Genomic DNA, 20,504 nt, shown 5'->3' on the forward strand with positions numbered 1-20,504 from the left:
GATGCTATCTATCTACAGTTGTATATAAATATGATTAGAATTCATATTTGGCTAATCACGTATTTGTGTTTTAACTAAAGAAATTCAGGAACTCTTCATTATCCCGGTCTGTGGTTTCAGTACTTTTGTTTGTCTGACGTTTGCGGACAGGAGGCTTAGAGCGTGGCATCAGCTTCTTCACAGACTAAAAAAATACAGAAAGCATGTTTGAAAAGTCATTTAAAGAGATCATACATGAAATTAAAGGAAATCAAATGTTCTTTGTATAAACTTTTTCACTAGTGAAGAAATTGTGATGGCTATTGCAAAATCATCACTCATTCTGCATTGCGTACACTGATAGTGACATTAGCGAGGTTACATACATATCAGTGATGTCAAATGGTTGATAAGTAACTTGACCCACACTGTCACAATGAGGTAAGGAGAAGGTGGAAAAGATATTTCTAAATATCAAACAAAAAGTTAGGATTGTTTTGTGATCCTGTCACAATGTACTTGAGGTTTAAAGAGGGAGTTACGAAAACCTGCCACTGGAGGGATTTAAAAAAAAACTGCTTTTCTTACAGGAGAGTGGGTAATAAATTATCGACCCATTTAATAGAAACAAACAATTATTATATACTTTTATGACTTAAGGACTAAAGCTAAAAGGTAAATTAGACATTTGTTGCAGAAAAACTTCAGTTCCTTGTCTTTTTCTTACCGTTTTCTTAATCTCATTATGCGATCTTTCCAAGGCTTTTTTCTGTCTTTCATCCTGTTGTTTAATCTGCAAAAGTATCTTCTCTTCACGCAGTCTAAACAGTAAAAAAAAGAAGTGTAGAAACAATCTAGATACAGATAATGTTGCTGGTTTAATGTATATCTGCACTATATTTCCAAAAGTTTTGAGACTTAGTCTGCCTTTACATCCACGTGATTGTTTATGACATCCCATTCTTAATCCATAGGGTTTAATATGGAGTTTGCCCACCCTTTGCAGCTATAACAGCTTCAACTCTTCTGGAAAGGCTTTCCACAAGATTTAGGTCAGGCACTGATGTTGGAGGAGAAGGCCTGGCTTGCAGTCTCTGCACTAATCCATCCCAAAAGTGTTCTTTCGGGTTGAGGTCAGGACTTTGTGCAGGCCAGTCAAGTTCCTCCACACCAAACTCGCTTAACCATGTCTTTATGGAGCTTGCTTTGTGCACTGTCATGTTGGAACAGGAAGGGACCATCCCCAAACTGTTCCCATAAAGTTGGGAACATGAAATTGTCCAAAATGTCTTGGTATGCTGAAGCAGTAAGTGTTCCTTTCACTGGAACTAAGGGGCCAAGCGCCACCCCTGAAAAACAGCCCCACGCCTAACCCACCCTCCACCACACTTTGCACTTGCCACAACGCAGTCAGACAAGTGCCGTTCTCCTGGCAACCGCCAAACCCAGACCCGTCCGTCAGATTGCCAGACATAGAAGCATGATTAGTCTCTCCAGAAAACACATCTCCTCTAATGCTTGGCATTGCACTTGATGCAAGGTTTGGATGCAGCTGCTCGGCCATGGAAACCCATTCCATGAAGCTATCTTGAGCTAATCTGAAGGCCACACAAAGTTTAGAGGTCTGTAGCTATATTGGGGACTTCTGCTCGGATTTTACATGGTTGAGTTGCTGTTGTTTCCAATTACTTTAACTGCAAAAAAAAATTGTAGTGAGGAAATTTCACGAATGGATACAGGTGGCAATCATGGTACCACTCTTAAATTCACTGAGCTCCTGAGAGCAACCCATTCTTTTACAACTGTTTGTAGAAGCAGTCTGTGTGCCTAGGTGCTTGATTTTATTCACCTTTGGCCACGGAAGTGATTGGAACACCTGAATTCAATGATTTGGAGGAGTGTCCCAATACTTTTGGCAATATAGTGTATGTACCCTGATACAGCACTGGTGCAGAAACAATTCTCACACAGAAATGGCTAGTAAATTCCACCATTAGAAAGAAACAGCAAGTAACATTGAATTAAACATGACATTGTAAAGTACAAAAACTGAAATAGAATTAAATAGTACAACTAAACAAAATAGATGTGGTCACCTCATTCTCCTCTCTTTCTCTTTGGCACGTTCAGCTATACTCATTTGGTCTTTTGGAATCATTTCAACATTTTCCAAAAGCTTCCCCAATTTTTCCTCAATGGCTGCCAGCATCTGCAAAGTGGTCAGGTTTGCCTCTGTTTCCCCCACACAGCAGTGATACACCTCCTCCACCTTGCTGCTCAGTGTATCAAGAGTCTTGTCCTGGGGGCAAGGTACAAGTACACTTATTCTTTGGTCACTATGTTTTAAAACAAGTCGTCACTGTCCAATGATTTATCAATGCAAAGATTGTAAAGGTTCTATTAAAAACTTGTCTTATCAGAGTTTAAAGAGAAAACATTCTAGACATAAAATTGTACTTTAGGTACTGCTTTCTAATAGTTGGATCTATATTAGAAAAATGAAGAATGCTTTAAATCTGTAAAGATGACATCTCGAATGCCTATAATTGCTAGTGTTAATGTTTTAATTAGTTTGCCTCTTTGAAAACATCTGAAATAAACTGCCTTGGCTGAGGTAAAATCTTTATCTCAATTGATTACAAATTAAGTTTGAATCTATCATGGACAATAGTGAGTTTTGGGATCTGGTTCATCAAATGTATTATCCTGACAGTGTCAGCATTGCTTAATCGAAGTAGACAATTGAGTGGGTCTCCTTTCAAAGTAGGGGTGATGTATCCCACTTTCCTGAGTCTGCTTTAGTCCTGGAGCTATTCTTGGAATCCACTTCTGCATTTGCACTCTCTACCCTAGACCACCGGTGGTCCCAGTGGGTCCCAAGTGTATTGTTCCTTCCTGTCTTTGGTGCTTCCAATGATGGCTGCTGCCATCTTGTCTACGCGGGACATGCACACTTATCTGCCATTGCTGGGACTCCTCCCAGAGTCGGTCCCTGCCAAAGTTCTGTCATGGCCATTGTCCCCAATTTGCTTTGTTTTACTTTTTACCAGGCTTCAAAGTATTCCTAGTGTTTTTTGGTTGTTTCCTAACATTTAAAAATGACCACAATTGTTTTATTATTATTTCAATTAAATGAATACGCTATATTTATGATCCATTTATTAACAGTTAATCACTTTTTGAGCATTGACCTGAAAATGAAATTTCCGATTTAAACTGTAGTCAATTTTGAATGTTATGGAGCACAGAGTTAGGTTTGGTCTCTTTTTAAAGAAGACACTTGGCAGATTACTGCTGAAAGTGAAACAACAAAAGAAGTTTGCAGAAAAAATGCATAAAAATACTATTTTTAAATTTGATATGAAATATTTTCCAAAACATGTTTTACTCTGCAACTGTGAGAAAACCAAAGTCATAAATCTAAGTTGTGTTCCAAATTTGAGGTTAATTTCTCAACATTTTATACTATTCCGATAAAGTAAACAAATCTGAAAAACAAATGTAAAATATCTGTAAAATATTTTGATAAAAATTGACAGAAAAAAAGCATGAATATGAAAATGGATTTTAATGATGAAATATATATATATATATATACTGGTATACAGTCTGTTTCACAGTCACATTTTGATTGCATTTGACACTTACTTCCCATGCCACAAAGAATTCAGCTCTACCAAGTAGGCTAAAGGTGTGTTTTTGTTGTTGTTTCTTTATGTTTAGAGGGCTAGATAATTATTCATAGTTAACTGATTATTACACTGTATTGTTATTGTTTATAACTGTTTGCAATTCAGGCTGTTCTAACTTACCATCAAATTATGCATCTTTATGTATATGTAGTATTTTTGCAGTAAAATATCCAAAAACCACCAGGCCAGTGTTATATTTCGTTCTGTTCTTACAATATCCCAAATGTTTCCAACAACTTGTAAATTAAATGTTTCCAACAATTTGTAAATTAAATGTTTCCAAACTATTTGTGAGAAAATTAGTATTTTAACCAAGGAACCGGGACGTCTGAGGGAGACACCTGTGCGTCATATCTGCGTTACCCTAAGTTCCCATTAACACTTTACTCTTAGCAGTGTGCAACAAGTGTCACAGCAGCTGCTGACCAAACGCAGAGTAACGTCATAACATCATTTTAAACACAAAATGTATCTAATATGATAAATAGAGCTGCGTTACCTCATACTCATGACCGGAATAGCGGAAATGGCGCCGGCATCTGTGTCCCATCATAATAAAAGTAAAAATGCTTGTGAGCCTTCTGTTCCATAACAATCACTCTAGCAGTCTTGCTCAACTCCACCACACTAGGTCCTGCTCTGCTTCATACTAGTAACGTTAATAACCGCATCCATCAACATGATTTCTGCCAGAGTCCCATCCCGATTCTTTTCCACCGGCTGTGTGGTGAAAACCACGTCCCAAGATTCTGCATTCAAACTTTGCGTCATTAAACTAGGCCTTTGTTTTGAATAGGCGACCTCTAGCAGACAGAAAAGTTAGTGTAGATTTAAGTGGATCCCAATGAGTTTCTGTTTTATAGTAATGCATAATTAATTACTTTTGGTGGTGGTATCACTTGTCTGTATTTATGGTAAAACCACTGAAACTGTGTATAAGACATTTATATATGGTGGTCTTTGCTTAATTCATGAAAATCGATGAGTTGAACTTTCAAACATGTTGGCCTAGGCAAATTTCCTCTTTCTTACCACAAGGGTCATTTGAAATTTCTAAAGGCAGAGGTGTTGATAGTCAGGGGCCTATAGGCCAAAATGTGTCACACATTTAGTACAGTGGGGGAAGTTGTAATTATCTGATTGGTCAGTTTGAATGTATCACATTTGGGTTTTAGTCACATGGTCAAGGAAGGGATAAAAGAATATTACAACTGTTGCTCTGGTCTGTTATTATCTGGCTCTCTCTTTTCTTGGGGCCTGCTCTTTGGTCTCTCTTGATTCTCTGGCTCTCTTTTCTTGGGGCCTGCTCTTTGGTTCTACTCTTCTTCTCTCGGCTCTTCTTTGACTATTTCTCTCACTATCTCTCTCTTTCTATCCCTTAGGTAACATTATACATGAATTACCAGTCACAAGTTTGGAAACTGTACTATTTTGATTGTTTATGAAAGAAGTATTTTCTGCTCACCAAAGGCTGCATTAATGTAAAAAAAAAAAAAAAAAAAAAAACTGCAATATTGTGATATATTATTAAAATGTAAAATAACTTTTCTATTTAAATATATTTTAATTTATTCCTGTGATGCAAAGCTGAATTTTGACCATCACTACTCCAGTCTTCAGTATCAGATGATCCTTCATTAATCATTATAATATGACGAATTGCTACTCAAGAAACAATTAATATTAATATAACAATTAATATAACAATATATAATATAATAATTAATATAACAATTAACGATTAATATCAAAGCAGTTGTGTAAAAAAAATGTTTATGATTCTATGATGAATAGAAAGTTCAAAAGAACAGTATTTATCTGAAATAGAAAGATTTTGTAACATTGTACTACCATTCAAAGGTTTGGGGTCAGTAAGATTTTTAAAAAAAATTGGGAAAGAACTTAAAGAAATTAATAAATTTATTCAGCAAGGATGCATTAAATTGATCAAGTGACAGTATAGAGATTTATAATGTTACAAAATTTATTTAAGATAAATGCTGTTCTTTTGAACTTTTTCTATTCTAAAATTCATCTTTGAATCAGAAATAAATTGAAAAAAAGTTATTTAAAATTGTAAAAATATTTCACAATAATACTGTTTTTGCTTTATTTTTTAACAAATAAGTCTTGCAGCCTTGGTAAGCAGAAGAGACTTCTTTCAAGAACAATCAAAATAGTACAGTTTCCAAACTTTTGACTGGTAGTGTATATGCTGCGTACAATTTATTTTCAATTATCAATTAATTAATAATCCTTATCAATCAAACAAGATTGAAAGACAGCTACGACCCACAGGCCATCAGGCTTGTGAATGGCACACACACACACACACACACACACACACACACACACACACACACACACACAAACATAATTACTGACAACCTACCTATGCGGATTTTGCAGTGAACACACACACATGTACATTTTTTTTTCTTTTTTTACATTGTTGTGTTTCTTTGTTATTTATGCCACTTGTTGTTTGTTTAATTGATGTCAAATATTGCTGAGAGGATTCGCAGAATAAGAATTTCATTGTACTGTGTGACTACTGTTTTCTGTACACATGACAAAACATTTTTGAACTTAAACTAAATTTAAGTACACAATTAGATCACCAATTTAGGTCAACTAATTACCAAGCAAGGCATAATTTTGTTCAGCCTGTGGTGTAAAAGGTCACATTAGCAATTAAAGAAAAAACACTTTTTTTGACAGAAAACTGTCAAAGTGTCAAAAATAATTTTGGTCCCAATTTTTTAATCAATTTTAATGGGACTCCACTGTATGAATAATTTTTGGGTAATATGTCACTGTTTACTTTATTTTGCTATCCTCACTAACAAAAAATAACCATAGTGTCCTGCACCCACTAGTAAAAAAATTATATCTGGTGCCTGAATAATTTTTGGTTTGACTGTATATTTGCTCAGTTGCTTTTAGTTTATTTGTCGTAAGACATTTGTTTATGGTCCGACAATTACATGAATAGGCCAGTGTGACACGTTTTTCTAGAAAACTTTGCGTCATGTCATCGCCCCATTTCATTACTTCTCATCAGTGGTTCTTTTGGCTCTGGAGCTACACCTTAACTCCTTGTCCCCAGCAAAAATTAGTTAAACTAAGCTGTGTTCTCCAATTCTAGCTAGATATGCATGTTTATTATTTGCTGGAATTATCAATTCCTAAAACAACTAAAATAGATGTCTGAACGATTTTACAATCCATTTTCCACAAATTGTGATTTTAATAAATATTTAATAAATATTTAAAACAGTACTTTGTGTCATTGTTACAGCAAGTATAAAATATAAAATGTTTTGTAAAATTTAAAATATAACATTTTACATTTTACTTGCATGTGTATTTGTGTAAAAGTTGGGCTGCCAAAGTTAACATGTTAATGTGTGAGATATTGCTTTATATATACAATATTAAGTGGTCTCTTAATTTTTCCAGAGCTATATATATATATATATATATATATATATATATATATATATATATATATATATATATATATATATATATATATATATATATATATACACAGTGCCTTGCAAAAGTATTCAGCCCCCTTGAACTTTGCGACCTTTTGCCACATTTCAGGCTTCAAACTAATGATATGAAACTGTAATTTTTTGTGAAGAATCAACAACAAGTGGGACACAATCATGAAGTGGAACGAAATTTATTGGATATTTCAAACTTTGCAAAATTATTCGGCCCCCTTAAGTTAAAGCAGCACTAGGTAACTTTTCAACCTTCATAATTTATTTTGAAGACTCTTGTGATGATACATCGACTTACAATAGGTTGAATGACACGTCTGCCATAGCTTGATGGGGTCTGTTTTGTTTTTAATCGTACTTTTAAACTTTTAAACAAGAACAAAAAGAACTACAAAATTCGACTGCTTTACGGCATATACGTCACTTCCACCAACACCCACACTTCCTTAAATTCGGACGTGCGAGCCCAACTTTGTTCGTCGGATAATATAGTCATGTCCGAAGCAGCACAGACAAATAAGAAAGAAAAGGTTTTGTTGGAGGAAAGCAATAAGAGGAAACGAAAAAGTGATGGGATTAAAGGCAGGACGAGGATCAACATTGGACCAGCGTTTGCTTGTTGGCGTGAGCTGAAAGAGGCGTGCCCGACCAATGCTGTCATGCTTGTTATGGTGATAACCTACCACTCAAACATTGAATTGAAGTATCATATAGATTCTGTAAAACGGTAACCAATAGACTACTATAATGACGCTGGCTTGTAAACGTGAACATCGTGATTATTTGCCGTTTGAAAAAAATAAAACCCATGAAATTATATTCATATGACATGCTGAAACATATGCCACTGACTTTACCTGGGATGAAGACAATTTCACACGCGACGCCAGAAGAACATCTGCATGTGAACTCCTGCTGCAGTGTTCAGGATAACTGTTAGTGCTGCACCAACCCGCGGGCCGCTTTTATGAAATTATTTGGCCCGCCCCGCACCACTGTATATATTTTTACAACCCGCCCCGCACCCGCGACCATTAAATAGACATACGGGGTCCGCGGGTTATGAGATGACCCGCGCATCACTAGTTCAGGGCTATCAGGTTTGTCATGTCAACAAATGCACGTGCGATGGCATCCCCTGTTGTAGGATGACAGAGCTTACGACAGTAGTTGAGGACATTATTTTTTCCCAACTGTAGGGGGACCCCGAGAGCAAAAGTTGCCAAGTGCTGCTTTAATACTTTGTAGCGCCACCTTTTGCTACGATTTCAGCTGTAAGTCGCTTGGGGTATGTCTCTATCAGTTTTGCACATCGAAAGACTGAAATTTTTGCCCATTCCTCCTTGCAGAACAGCTCGAGCTCAGTGAGGTTGGATGGAGAGTGTTTGTGAACAGCAGTTTTCAGTTCTTTCCACAGATTCTCGATTGGATTCAGCTCTGGACTTTAACTTGGCCATTCTAACACCTCGATTTGTTTATTTTTGAACCATTCCATTGTAAATTTTGCTTTATGTTTTGGATCATTGTCTTGTTGGAAGACAAATCTCCGTCCCAGTCTCAGGTCTTCTGCAGACTCCATCAGGATTTCTTCCAGAATGGTCCTGTATTCGGCTCCATCCATCTTCCCATCAATTTTAACCATCTTCCCTGTCCCTGCTGAAGAAAAGCAGGCCCAAACCATGATGCTTCCACCACCATGTTTGACAGTGGGGATGGTGTGTTCAGGGTGATGAGCTGTGTTGCTTTTACGCCAAACATAACATTTTGCATTGTTGCCAAAAGTTCAATTTTGGTTTCATCTGACCAGAGCACCTTCTTCCACATGTTTGGTGTGTCTCCCAGGTGGCTTGTGGCAAACTTTAAACGACACTTTTTATGGATATCTTTAAGAAATGGTTTTCTTCTTGCCACTCTTCCAGAAAGGCCAGATTTGTGCAGTATACGACTGACTGTTGTCCTATGGACAGAGTCTCCCACCTCAGCTGTAGATCTCTGCAGTTCATCCAGAGTGATCATGGGCCTCTTGACTGCATCTCTGATCAGTCTTCTCCTTGCATGAGCTGAAAGTTTAGAGGGTCTTGTCTACCAGGTCTTGGTAGATTTGCAGCGGTTTGATACTCCTTCCATTTCAATATTATCACTTGCACAGTGCTCCATGGGATGTTTAAAGCTTGGAAAATCTTTTTGTATCCAAATCCGGCTTTAAACTTCTCCACAACAGTATCTCGGACCTGCCTGATGTGTTCCTTGTTCTTCATGATGCTCTCTGCGCTTTAAACGGACTTCTGAGACTATCACAGTGCAGGTGCTTTCTATTCATCATCATTAGTCATTTAGGTCAATATTGGATCATTCAGAGATCCTCACTGAACTTCTGGAGAGAGTTTGCTGCAATGAAAGTAAAGGGGCCGAATAACTTTGCACGCCCAATTTTTCAGTTTTTGATTTGTTAAAAAAGTTTGAAATATCCAATAAATTTCATTCCACTTCATGACTGTGTCCCACTTGTTGTTGATTCTTCACAAAAAAAAAAAAAAAGTTTTATATCTTTATGTTTGAAGCCTGAAATGTGAAAAAAGATCGCAAAGTTTAAGGGGGCCGAATACTTTCGTAATGCACTGTATATATACTTATAACTGCATTTTTAAATGCTTTCCTTGGACAAATATACAAGGATTAAATGTCAGTGAGTAAATTACAGTACATATATTATATGTAGTTTTTTTTATTTATTTATTTTTATTCAGGAACTGGATGCCCTAAATTTGGATGTGGAAATATACAGTATATTCATATAAAGTTTTGGGAATTCAAAATTCAAGATACTATATGTTATGTCAGCCCAGAAAACAACTTTAATCAACTGAATTCAATATACATATAAATTCCAATATTTATCCTCCTATATTAAGACGATTTAGATTATTTCTTCTTTAAAGTATATGGTTTCATTCCTTTTGACTAAATGATATGCTTTTATTTATAATTATTTTATAATATATTTTACTCATTCAATATTATTTCCTTTTACTGAAACACTAAAGAATAAAGATAAATATTGCCTTTACTATTGCCTGTACTTCTCTCTGAGGAGAACAACATGTTATCTTTATGTTTTAGAGAACTATATTGTTTTCAGCTGACGCTCCACCAACTCCAACCTTGGAGAGATTGTGTATTTGTGTATGTGCACAGTATTCTGTGTTACAGATCAGTATTGAAGGTGGATTATAGGGATCCTACGACATAGGTGGAGTTGTTTTCCTTGCAAGCTGGCACCTGCTCCAGAATTGGAAGGTTGATTGTAGTGACACGTAGTGTAGTGTCATGTAGTGACATGTCAATTCCAGGGTGAAAACATCAACAAGTGATCTATGGAGACGTGCATCTGATTAACTAACAATGTGTGGAAATTTACTATGACTATCTATTTTCTCTTAGCCAATCAGAATCATTCAACCTGCAGTAATGACGTAGCTAGACCTTAAAAAGAGTATAATTGTGTTGACAAATTGTATGTACAAAAAAGCAGAGGGAGAGCGCAGCCTACGAACTCCTTGTGAGACTTGAAGCTGGCTTCTGCTGATGAAACTGCAAACTATTCTTCAGTAAATTTTTCTTTAATTAGTTGGGACTCCTGACTCTTGGTCTTCAGTCTTCACAACTAGTCTTGGATCCTAAACTGTTGTCCCCTAACACAACGGTTAGCCTGTTTTTCAAAGGAAGCTTACAAGGAAAATTACAAAGTAGCACAACGGAAGATAAATATGAAACCCACAAAGTTATTTTTTTCATACCTGGTCCTCTGGTTTGTACTGTCCAAAGCTAAAGTGTTTGGCTTTCAGTTCCAGCTCTGCTGTTCTCTCTCTTTCCTTTTGAATGGTGTCAGTCATGATATCAATCTGCTCTTTTAGCTGTTTTGACTCAGACTCCCTGCATATACACAAACAAATATAAACATTTATCTAAAATAAACCCATAAAAATATTGGTGTAATTCTAAGGAATGCAGGTACACACATGTTTTTGCGAATCAATTCAGCATTCTGTCTGAACTCCTCCAAAGCCTCTTCAGTCTCTCTAATGTTCTGGATGAGCGAAAGATTCTGCTCTTCAAGCTCAGTCATCAGGTTTAACAGATCCTGAGGATCTTTGAAGAAGATTTCTGGGTCCTCCTGATGGAAGTAATACAGTGGTCACTTAAAACCAGCACTAGCATCCCCATTCATCTCATTGGCAGTTGGCTGAATGGTACAGGAGTCCCCCCAGAAGAACGCAATTTGAAGTTTGCCATGATGTCATGTGACTAATCACTCAGGATAGCGTTGATAGGTTTGATGGCACCAAAAAAACATGTAGCCCAAAGCCTTTTTCTAGCAGTAGTAACATCAGCAGTGATGTTAATGAGTTGAGTTTTGATGGTAAAAAAATATTTTAAAAACGTTTACCACAAGTGCTAAGTTCTTAGAAATGCACTCTTTGTATGAAATTAGACAATTTAAGACAGAGCATAAAAAGAAATTACTCAAAAAGGTAATCTTAATCAATGTTTATATATTTAAGTTAAAAAAAATATTTTTATTTGACCAATATCTTCAATTATTATTCCTTAAATATCATTACATTTTTGAAGAGGCACATAACATGATATTTTACAACCTGAACTGACCTTGCCTTGCTGTCTTATATTTTAAAAGACTTTAAAAGACAGTCAAATCGCTGTGATATAATATTTTTTCTGTAAGTTTCTGAATCTTGGTTACACCACATGACTCTGAGTTTGCTGACAAGCAGTGTAGAGGTGTATAAGAGGTGTATTCAAGTAATTGTATATGTCAATTGCATGTATTTTCTTAATAAATGTATAGAAAAAATAAAAGTTATATCATTGACCTATAGTATTCTTTTCAGTTATACATTTATACGAAAGCAAACTGGGCACTGAAAAAACATCTATTATACTATAATGTAATATAAATATTAGTGAATAGCAACAGCCTATATATGTTGCCTGAATGGCCATCAATGAAGAAAGCTAAATTTTACTGCCAGATGGTGTAGTTATAGCATCTACCGGCAGAGCCAGACAGAGCCACGCTATCCAGCCAAACACATTTTTATGCCTAAACCTTCTAACCTGAAAATGAAGGTATCAGACTTCAATTTTCAGTTTAGGCATAAAAAGTTGTTACACTTTACTACTATAAATAAATGTAATCACTAGACAAATATTGCTGCTTAATTCAAAAGAATGTAAGTGGATATTAACCTCACAATCCGAACTGTCTGTCCCAGGTGCAGATCTGAAGTGAAAACAAAGCATTATTAATCAGTCCATACAAACACGCAAAGCAATATACTCAATGCTATGATTTGTACACACATTTTGCTGCTCTGACGGCCAGACTTCACACTTTGTCTAGATGAAGCCCCGGCCTCCCGAGAGGATGAAAAACCATGAGCCACTCGTCTTACTTCACCTATATGTGTTTGAGTACATTTGTTTTAAAGAAAAAAGACAAAATGTTAAAAATGCTTAATAAATGTCTGACAGAATGTCATAATTAAAACCATGTTTATGAATTGTATGCTTTGCACTTTTAAAGAGTTAGTTTACCGAAAAATGACATTTCTGTCATTAATTACTCACCCTCATGTCATTCTAAACCCGTAAGACCTTCATTCAGGTTTCGGATTGATGAAATCCGAGAGCTCTCTGACCCCTCCATAGACAGCTATTTAATTAACACTTTCAAGGTCCAGAAAGGTAGGAAAGGCATCCTTAAAATAGTCCATGTGACTCCAGTAGTTTAGCCTTAATTTTATGAAGCAACAAGAATACTTTTTGTGCACAAAACAAAAATAACGTTAATAAGTTTATGTTGGTCATCTCCTGCGTCAATATCACGTATGTGACGTGGTGCTCACATGAACAGCATTGGCCAATTGTAAGCCAGCGTTCTGGCGTAACTCTGACGTAACTCGGAAACGCTGCACTGTATTTACTGAGACTTGACACAGACGTGAAGAAATTGTTGAATAGTTATTTTTGTTCGTTTTTTGCGCACACAAAAAGTATTCTTGTCGCTTCATAAAATTAAGTTTAAACCACTGGAGTCACATGGACTATTTTAACGACGTCTTTACTACCTTTCTGGACCTTGAAAGTGTTCATTTAATTGCTGTCTATGGAGGAGTCAGAGAGCTCTCGAATTTCATCAAAAATATCTTCATTTGTGTTCCAAAGATGAACAGAGGTCTTACAGGTTGGAAACGACATGAGGGTGAGTAATCGATGACAGAATTTTAATTTTTGGGTGAACTAACCCTTTAAACAAAAGTCAGTTTGAAAGCTTGCCAACATACGCTTGCTGTCTGGAGGGACAGTCTTTCTCTCTCTGTTCTTATTGACTTTCTCAGTCTGCTTCCCATCACTCTCAGTAATGGTGGAGTCAGTAGTGAGCCTGCTCTTGGATCTCTGTTTCTCTCGCCACTCTGGAGGTGACAGCATCAGCAGAAACTCTTTATACTTTTTGTATTCCTTCAGGATGTCCTCATACTTAGAGATGTCACTTAAATATAAGGGTAAGCAGAGAAAAAAGTTAAACAAACCAGATGAAAGGATTATGGAAAGCCCTGACTATGCAATACAATCTATTTATACCTCTTGATTGCCACCATTTTGGAAGTAATCTTCTTGATCTCAGCTACTTTCTCCAGCTTCATCTTGGTTTCCTGATCAGCACTGAACAATATTTAATGGTTTTAATCCACATATTCTTCGTAAATACATGCCCATGTAAAAAAGAAAAAATTTGCTATTCATGCCCATTTATAATCTTAATTTTAAAATATTGTAGTTGAGTTTTTAAGGTGACTGTTATTTGTCATTAACATATTACTTTATTCATATTATAATTTTATAATGATCATGTTAGCTGATCTGTAACATGCCGTCTGGTTAGTTTGCAACGCAATTCAGAGAATCTGTCGGATTTACAACACGTCCATTCTTCCACTCCCCCAGAAATACACAAGTAAGTGGCCGGTGAAGTGGGAGAAGAATTGAATACATTTTATAGTTACCTAATACCTACACAATGTTCTATGTATATGAATAGAATACAATTGATATAGTCACTGCTGTGATCGTACACGTCAAAGGGTTAAACACAGAGTTTCTTGTACTTAAAATTTTAAATCTGTGCAGGATCTCTGACCTAATTTGTGATACCATTTGAAAGCTTAGAATGTCTGTCTACTTTATAGAGATATGCATCACTTTGGCAATTGTTTTACACAAAGTAAGTTATTTACACTAAATTACTTTAGGACCATTTCAGTCTAGATTTGGCCTACCCAAATTGAAATGCTCCCCAATACCTGCATACAGTTGTCTAAGACTGACAAAAAAAAGTTTCCAGTACTTTGCTGCCATCTAGTGGAAACAGCCAGACCCGTCTTGCAGGGTGCTAGAGCACACAGGGCCTGAGTTATACACTTTAACAAAATTAATTTATAACCAAAAAGAAGAGGGAAAGGGATAGGGAGTTGGGTGGGTTAACTAAGTAAGTAAGTAAGTAACCTTTATTTATATCACCTATCACCGATAATCACAAAGTGCTTCACAAAGTATATAAAATTTAACATTTTAAAACACACACAAAAAAACTATCAAACACACACAAAAAAACATCAAGACCAAAATTACCTAAAAGCTTGTCTAAATAAAAGTGTCTTTAGGTGCTTTTTAAAAGAATCAACAAATTCTGCCACACGCAACTATAATTTAGGGGCAATTGCCTGAAACGACCGATCTCCCTACGTTTTGAGACAAGTTTTGGGAACACTCAGAAAATTTTGGCCTGAGGAACGAAGAGTACAAAGCTTAGACAACATATACTTAAATATGTATACTTTTAGAAGTGTTTTATGTAACTTAAAAGTGCACTATGCAACTTTTCGTCCACTGGAGGGCGCCTATTCTAAACGGCTCGCGAGTACCGGGGCTTTTATTATGACGGGACGGGACACAGTCGCCGGGCGCCCGCACTTCTGCTTTTTCCGGTCAGGTAAAAACAGCTATTTTTATCATATCAGATACATTAAGGGGCCAAGGGCTTCGGCCATACGTCCACTCTCTTCCCTGAACTGAAATGAAGTAATGGGCTGTACTTTCCTGTACTTGTTGGCTGGTGGTTATGTTGCCCGCATACCGCCTCCCATGGCCGAGACTGGTATTATGATACCTGTCGGGCCGGGGCTAGTAATGCTACTGCTAATTAAGGTTGATATCTCTGCAGAACTATAACTTGACATTTTTTTTGTGACATCATCGCCCTTATTTCTTCTCATTCTTTTGATGCGTGTAGGTAATTATTACCTAAATTTTTACATGTAGCACCTTTAAAAGGGCTTCCTGAAAAATTACACCAAAATTGTGTATTTAGACCACTGTATGTAGGTATGGGAATCTTTTCAATTTCGGTAGGCCAAAGCCAGACGGAAATCCTGAAAAATGGTCCCAGAGCTAAGGAGGATAAAGCATTACACTTCAAGATATCAAAAGGACTGTAATGACAGTACTTCTGTTTCTTTATAATATTTTGTAAGTGCAAGTGAGTATGACTGGTACATTTTGATAGCCTCCACAGAATTCTTGTCATTTTCTTTCAAAAACTCTTCAAACAAGATGGCATCGTCTTCCAAGAACTTCTCAGCTCTTGTCAATTTTCCCTCTTCTTCTGCAGCCATCTGCTCTAGTAGCTGAATCTCTTCTTTCTTTACTGCCAGAGAATACTAAAAAAGTCATAGAGAACATGTACAAAACCATTCAGACACAGAAGAACAAAGAACCAAACACAGGTTTGAGTAAAGAAAGGCCAGTCAAAAATACAGTGATTAAAACGAAGACACTGAGCAAATATCTAGAAAAACAAAATCTTACCTCAAGTAAGAACAGCTCGCGTCTCTTTGTGATATATTCATTCAAGCTTTCTTTATCATTATTGCGGTCTAGGAAAATAAGAATAACGTTGTAATGTTACTTGCTGGGTTTACATGTTTGATTGATACAGACGTTGTGTGGTATGGTGTGGCTCACCTTTTATAGATACCCTCCATGCGGGTGTAATTTGGAGCTGTCCATGAGTGTGTGTGACTGGTGTGTTAATCTCCCCTTCTTTCAGTTCCTCCCTCAGTCTGGTTTGTCTTCCCCATGTTCTGCCTGCATATGTCAACTTCTCATGGACAGGTAAAGCCAACTTTCTTTGGTGCTCCTGCCGTGACAGATTGCACAAGTTCAACTTCTAGCACACCTTTAGGCTTTAAGCAAGTGCTTAAAACTAAAATATTCCACCCATCTCAAAAGTTTTGAACATTCAGAGGACATTCAGAATAAGTTTTCATAAGAATGGGAATGTTAGCAAAATATTACAGCATATTTTTGTTAATTTCTGTAATACAACCCTGATGTCTTTTTGATGCTTGTTTTGTTCATTAAAGGATATCAGCAAAAATTCAATGTATTAAATGATACAAACCAGCTTCCTCTGAGCTTTTTCCTTGTTCCTCATCTGGAAAAGATCTTTGTGTTCAGGGATTTTGAAAGGAGCATCATTGCTGCTTTCTAAATAAAACAAACATACATGCAAGGACATTTTATTGACATGACGGGTTTTATACAGAGCAAACTATATTTTCTGTGTCATAGGCCGTAGATCTATACAGTACCTATATTGCTGCCTTTAAAGGGTTACTTCAGCGATTCCCTAATTCCTATGAAAGTTAAGCTTTCAAAGGCATGAACTGAAAACGTACCAGACAAAACATGCTTTGAATCTATGCCGTAGATGCATTTACCTCAGCTCTCATTACGAGCTCATCCATGACTGTCAATATATCTGACTCCTGCAGCGTTTTGGGCTGTGAGACTCCCTCAGCGTTTAAATCACATATTGAACAGACACGTTCAGTTTTTAATTGTAGTGTCTGTTCTCTGATTTTATGAAAATAAACGCGGTCGCGGTGGGAAAGTGATCAGTGATTCAGTAATCTAGCAGCTGTGGCTTGGGAGTGGCCTCATAGGGCAGCGAAGCATTCTGGGAATTTATGTATTTTATCCCCATGAGACTAAATAAAAAAATAATTTCACATTTCTACTACATTAATGACCCAGTTAAAAACAGATTCAACTTCCCAGCGCTGAAGTTTTTATATAAACTTTCCGACTTGAATAGCCTACATATGATGCAGTCGTGCGCTGAAGATATAGCTTAAAGGGATAGTTCACCTCCAAACAATTCTATCATTTAGGGGTGAGGACGTGGGGGTAGCAGGGGGGGTAGTTGTAAACTGTCCACACATGCCAGCATGATGAAACGTAGTGTATTTATTAGTTTTAATACTACATAGATACTACTAGAAAAAATTGCACCAAAATTAAAAAAATCTTTGAAAGATATCACTGAACATTTATTTAACCATGATTTCTTACTGGAGTTAATTTTTCATGTTTTTTTGTGTGTGTGTGTTTATTTAAAATTAATCAAATCTGATATTATTTTAATCTTATATCTGTTATTTAACATTTGAGATAGTTATTTAATGCTGAACTAACCAGCAGAAGACACAAGTCGGGTTTAATATCCCAGTTGCGCATGTGGGGCGTGTTGTAACACTGTTACAATGTGTCCCTATTAGAACTATGCTATTCTATTCTATACTTTTATGAATTCTATTGAGAAACCATGAGAAAAGGTGAATAAAGAGTCAATGTTCAGAAGTTATGAATTATTATTATGTTTTGAAGTATTCTATATAGCTGTGTTTTGTGGTGTGTTTGCTGTCCAACTCAAAGATTTGAGTCATGTTTACTTTAGCCTACATTAATAGGATTTAAGTTAGATTAAATTTAAATTAAGTTAGATTAAAGTAAATTTGGAAAATGAAACCATATACATTCAGAGTTGGCCTGAATGGCCAAATGAAGTCCTTTTTAGATAGGCCTACCATGCATAAATAAATGATGGAAATGACAGAAAGTTTTTATATTAATTTTCCAACTTTATTAGCCTACATGACATGTTGTAATAATGCCTAATTCGCAGGCATTAAAAGAAAATATTCTGAAGAATGCCAGAACCAAAGTTGATGGGATCCCATTGACTTCCATAGAATAGCATTTTCCCATAAGCTACCATAGAATAGCATTTTCCCATAAGCTACAATGGAAGTGAATTGGTTACCTTATTCTTTGAAAATATATATTTTTTTGTGTTCAGCAGATGAAAGAAATTCATGGGCAACATGTTTGGAACAACTTTTGAGTAAATTACAGAATTATGTTGAGTGAACCCTTGAAGACAGTTTAAACCATCACAGAAAAATGCATTTTTACATTTACTATAACGTTAAATGTGGGGACCTTTGGTCCAGGACCAAACACACACACACACACACACACACACACACACACAGCGTCAAATCCATCTTAAGCCTCTTAAATATATTTTCTTCAGATTTAAGACATGCTGATGTAACGTCAGTTCCATTAAATTAGAATTAAAGATAGAAAAATCACGTACAGCTAAAAATACCATTTTCTTTCTAACTGCTTGCTTGATTCACCCATGTATGAATTCATTTGTCTTACTGTGTGCTGATGATGCAGATGTTGACATGATGTTCTAACGGTAAATAAAAAAAATAATGCGCTCTCTAAACCTAAAAACGAATCACAGCGTGTAAACACGGTCGGACAAGCCAGTTCGAGGAGAACTTTTCCTTGTTGCGTTTTTGGTTGCCCTGACAACTTTATATTGGCCCTTCACATTCTTTCCATGAAAAGTAGGTGGCGGTATTTCACAAGAAGAGTTTTTAATAACCTATGGTAAGAGCGCCGCCAGCTGTTTAGGTTTAAATGTCCTCTTGTATAAATTTTGATAACACATATAACGTTACCGGTACCATTTACCGTTTATTTAAAATGTCCTAATTTTGGATTTTATTTGTTGCGGTGTGTGTCATTTCCTCCATCTTCCATTCACCATTTCTCTCCACTTCATCTTATTTTTTATTTTAATTTAAAAAAAAATGTTTAAAAAAAAGAGTTTAAAACAAAGTTGCTGTTTTGATTTCTGTTTTCACCAGACGACTTGCATATCGTAGAGAGGTACCTAACAACAAAAATTGGGGAGGCTAAGAGCTAAAAATGGGTTTAGGCTATTTTAATAGGACATTTAAACCCAACCAGGGTAAGAAAAAAAAAACATAAGATACTTACAAATGAAAACAAGTACAATGTATATAATTACATTGTACAATGTAAAAACATGTATGTACACAATAAGTGCATTGTATCCAATGAATAATTTAAATGTTAGAACATAGTAGTTTTGGCCACCTAATATAAAGTGGGTCCCAATAGCCTATTTTTCTTCTATTAAACTCAGCACACATTTTGTGATTCCACTGCTGCATATGTATGTGATATAATCCATCTACAGAAATAGTAATAGTATAAAAAATAGTAAAAACATAATAAATTAAATTAAAAAAAGAAAGGAAAAGATCAAGGCCTACAGATATTTTGTATACATTTACTTAATGATTAAGTAAATATTTGTTGAATAGGTTTACCGATCCATAGTGTAATATAGCAGTACAAAACATTTTAATCTCAATTTAATCTCACCTAAAAAGGGTTTCAAAATTAAAGAGTATGTGGATTAGGAAATTTGACTTGAATTCTTGCTGATTCATTCACTCCTTTGGAATAGGGGTCAATAGTCATCTCAGATGTCAATCATTAACTCTAGTATGATAATGATTCTAGGTTGACTGAGGTAGAGTGGGAACTAGATTAAACCAGGGCCAAAAATAATGCACTTTTTATTTTTTACAATACAGGCTTAGGCTAATCTTAAAATTGTATATAAAATATGCAGTATAGTAATACACAGGATTTTGAATAGTTTTCTGAATTAGGCTGTACTGTTTGTCATGTAGGCCATGTTGATTATGTATTGGCATTGCTGTTTGTACAAAACTGCAAGTATTTTAATTAAAATGTATCTTCATTTTAATGTATGTAAGTTAAATGTTATACTAGCAAAAGTGCAGGATGCTGTTGGAATGGTATATCATGGCTAATACCAATAAAGTGTATTTTTTTAACACTGTTTGTATTACTATCTGAAAATAAAAATGCACACACTACAAGTGTGATGCAGAATGTGAAGGTGTCTTGATGTCTTGTCAATTAACTTTCATTACAACTATCTCTCATTACAGTATTAGACTGGTAGGGTTAGTAGTAC

At 35.8% G+C, this 20,504-nt stretch overlaps 1 protein-coding gene across 1 annotated transcript; it reads right to left on the minus strand.

Annotated features, from left to right (window-relative positions):
- Position 1: 1 nt before the first annotated feature.
- cfap100 (cilia and flagella associated protein 100) lies at positions 2-18,970 on the minus strand. The gene is made up of 14 exons (XM_067459405.1): positions 18,839-18,970; positions 16,728-16,813; positions 16,289-16,463; positions 16,133-16,200; positions 15,821-15,984; positions 13,850-13,930; positions 13,552-13,757; positions 12,569-12,665; positions 12,455-12,488; positions 11,206-11,360; positions 10,984-11,119; positions 2,076-2,278; positions 707-800; positions 2-184 (listed from the first exon to the last, which is right to left on the minus strand). Exons 1-14 carry the CDS (start codon positions 18,864-18,866, stop codon positions 71-73), a joined length of 1,641 nt encoding a protein of 546 aa, XP_067315506.1. The 5' UTR covers positions 18,867-18,970; the 3' UTR covers positions 2-70.
- Positions 18,971-20,504: the final 1,534 nt, after the last annotated feature.

Source organism: Pseudorasbora parva, chromosome 12 (assembly GCF_024679245.1).
Source record: "Pseudorasbora parva isolate DD20220531a chromosome 12, ASM2467924v1, whole genome shotgun sequence".
NCBI lineage: Eukaryota > Metazoa > Chordata > Actinopteri > Cypriniformes > Gobionidae > Pseudorasbora > Pseudorasbora parva.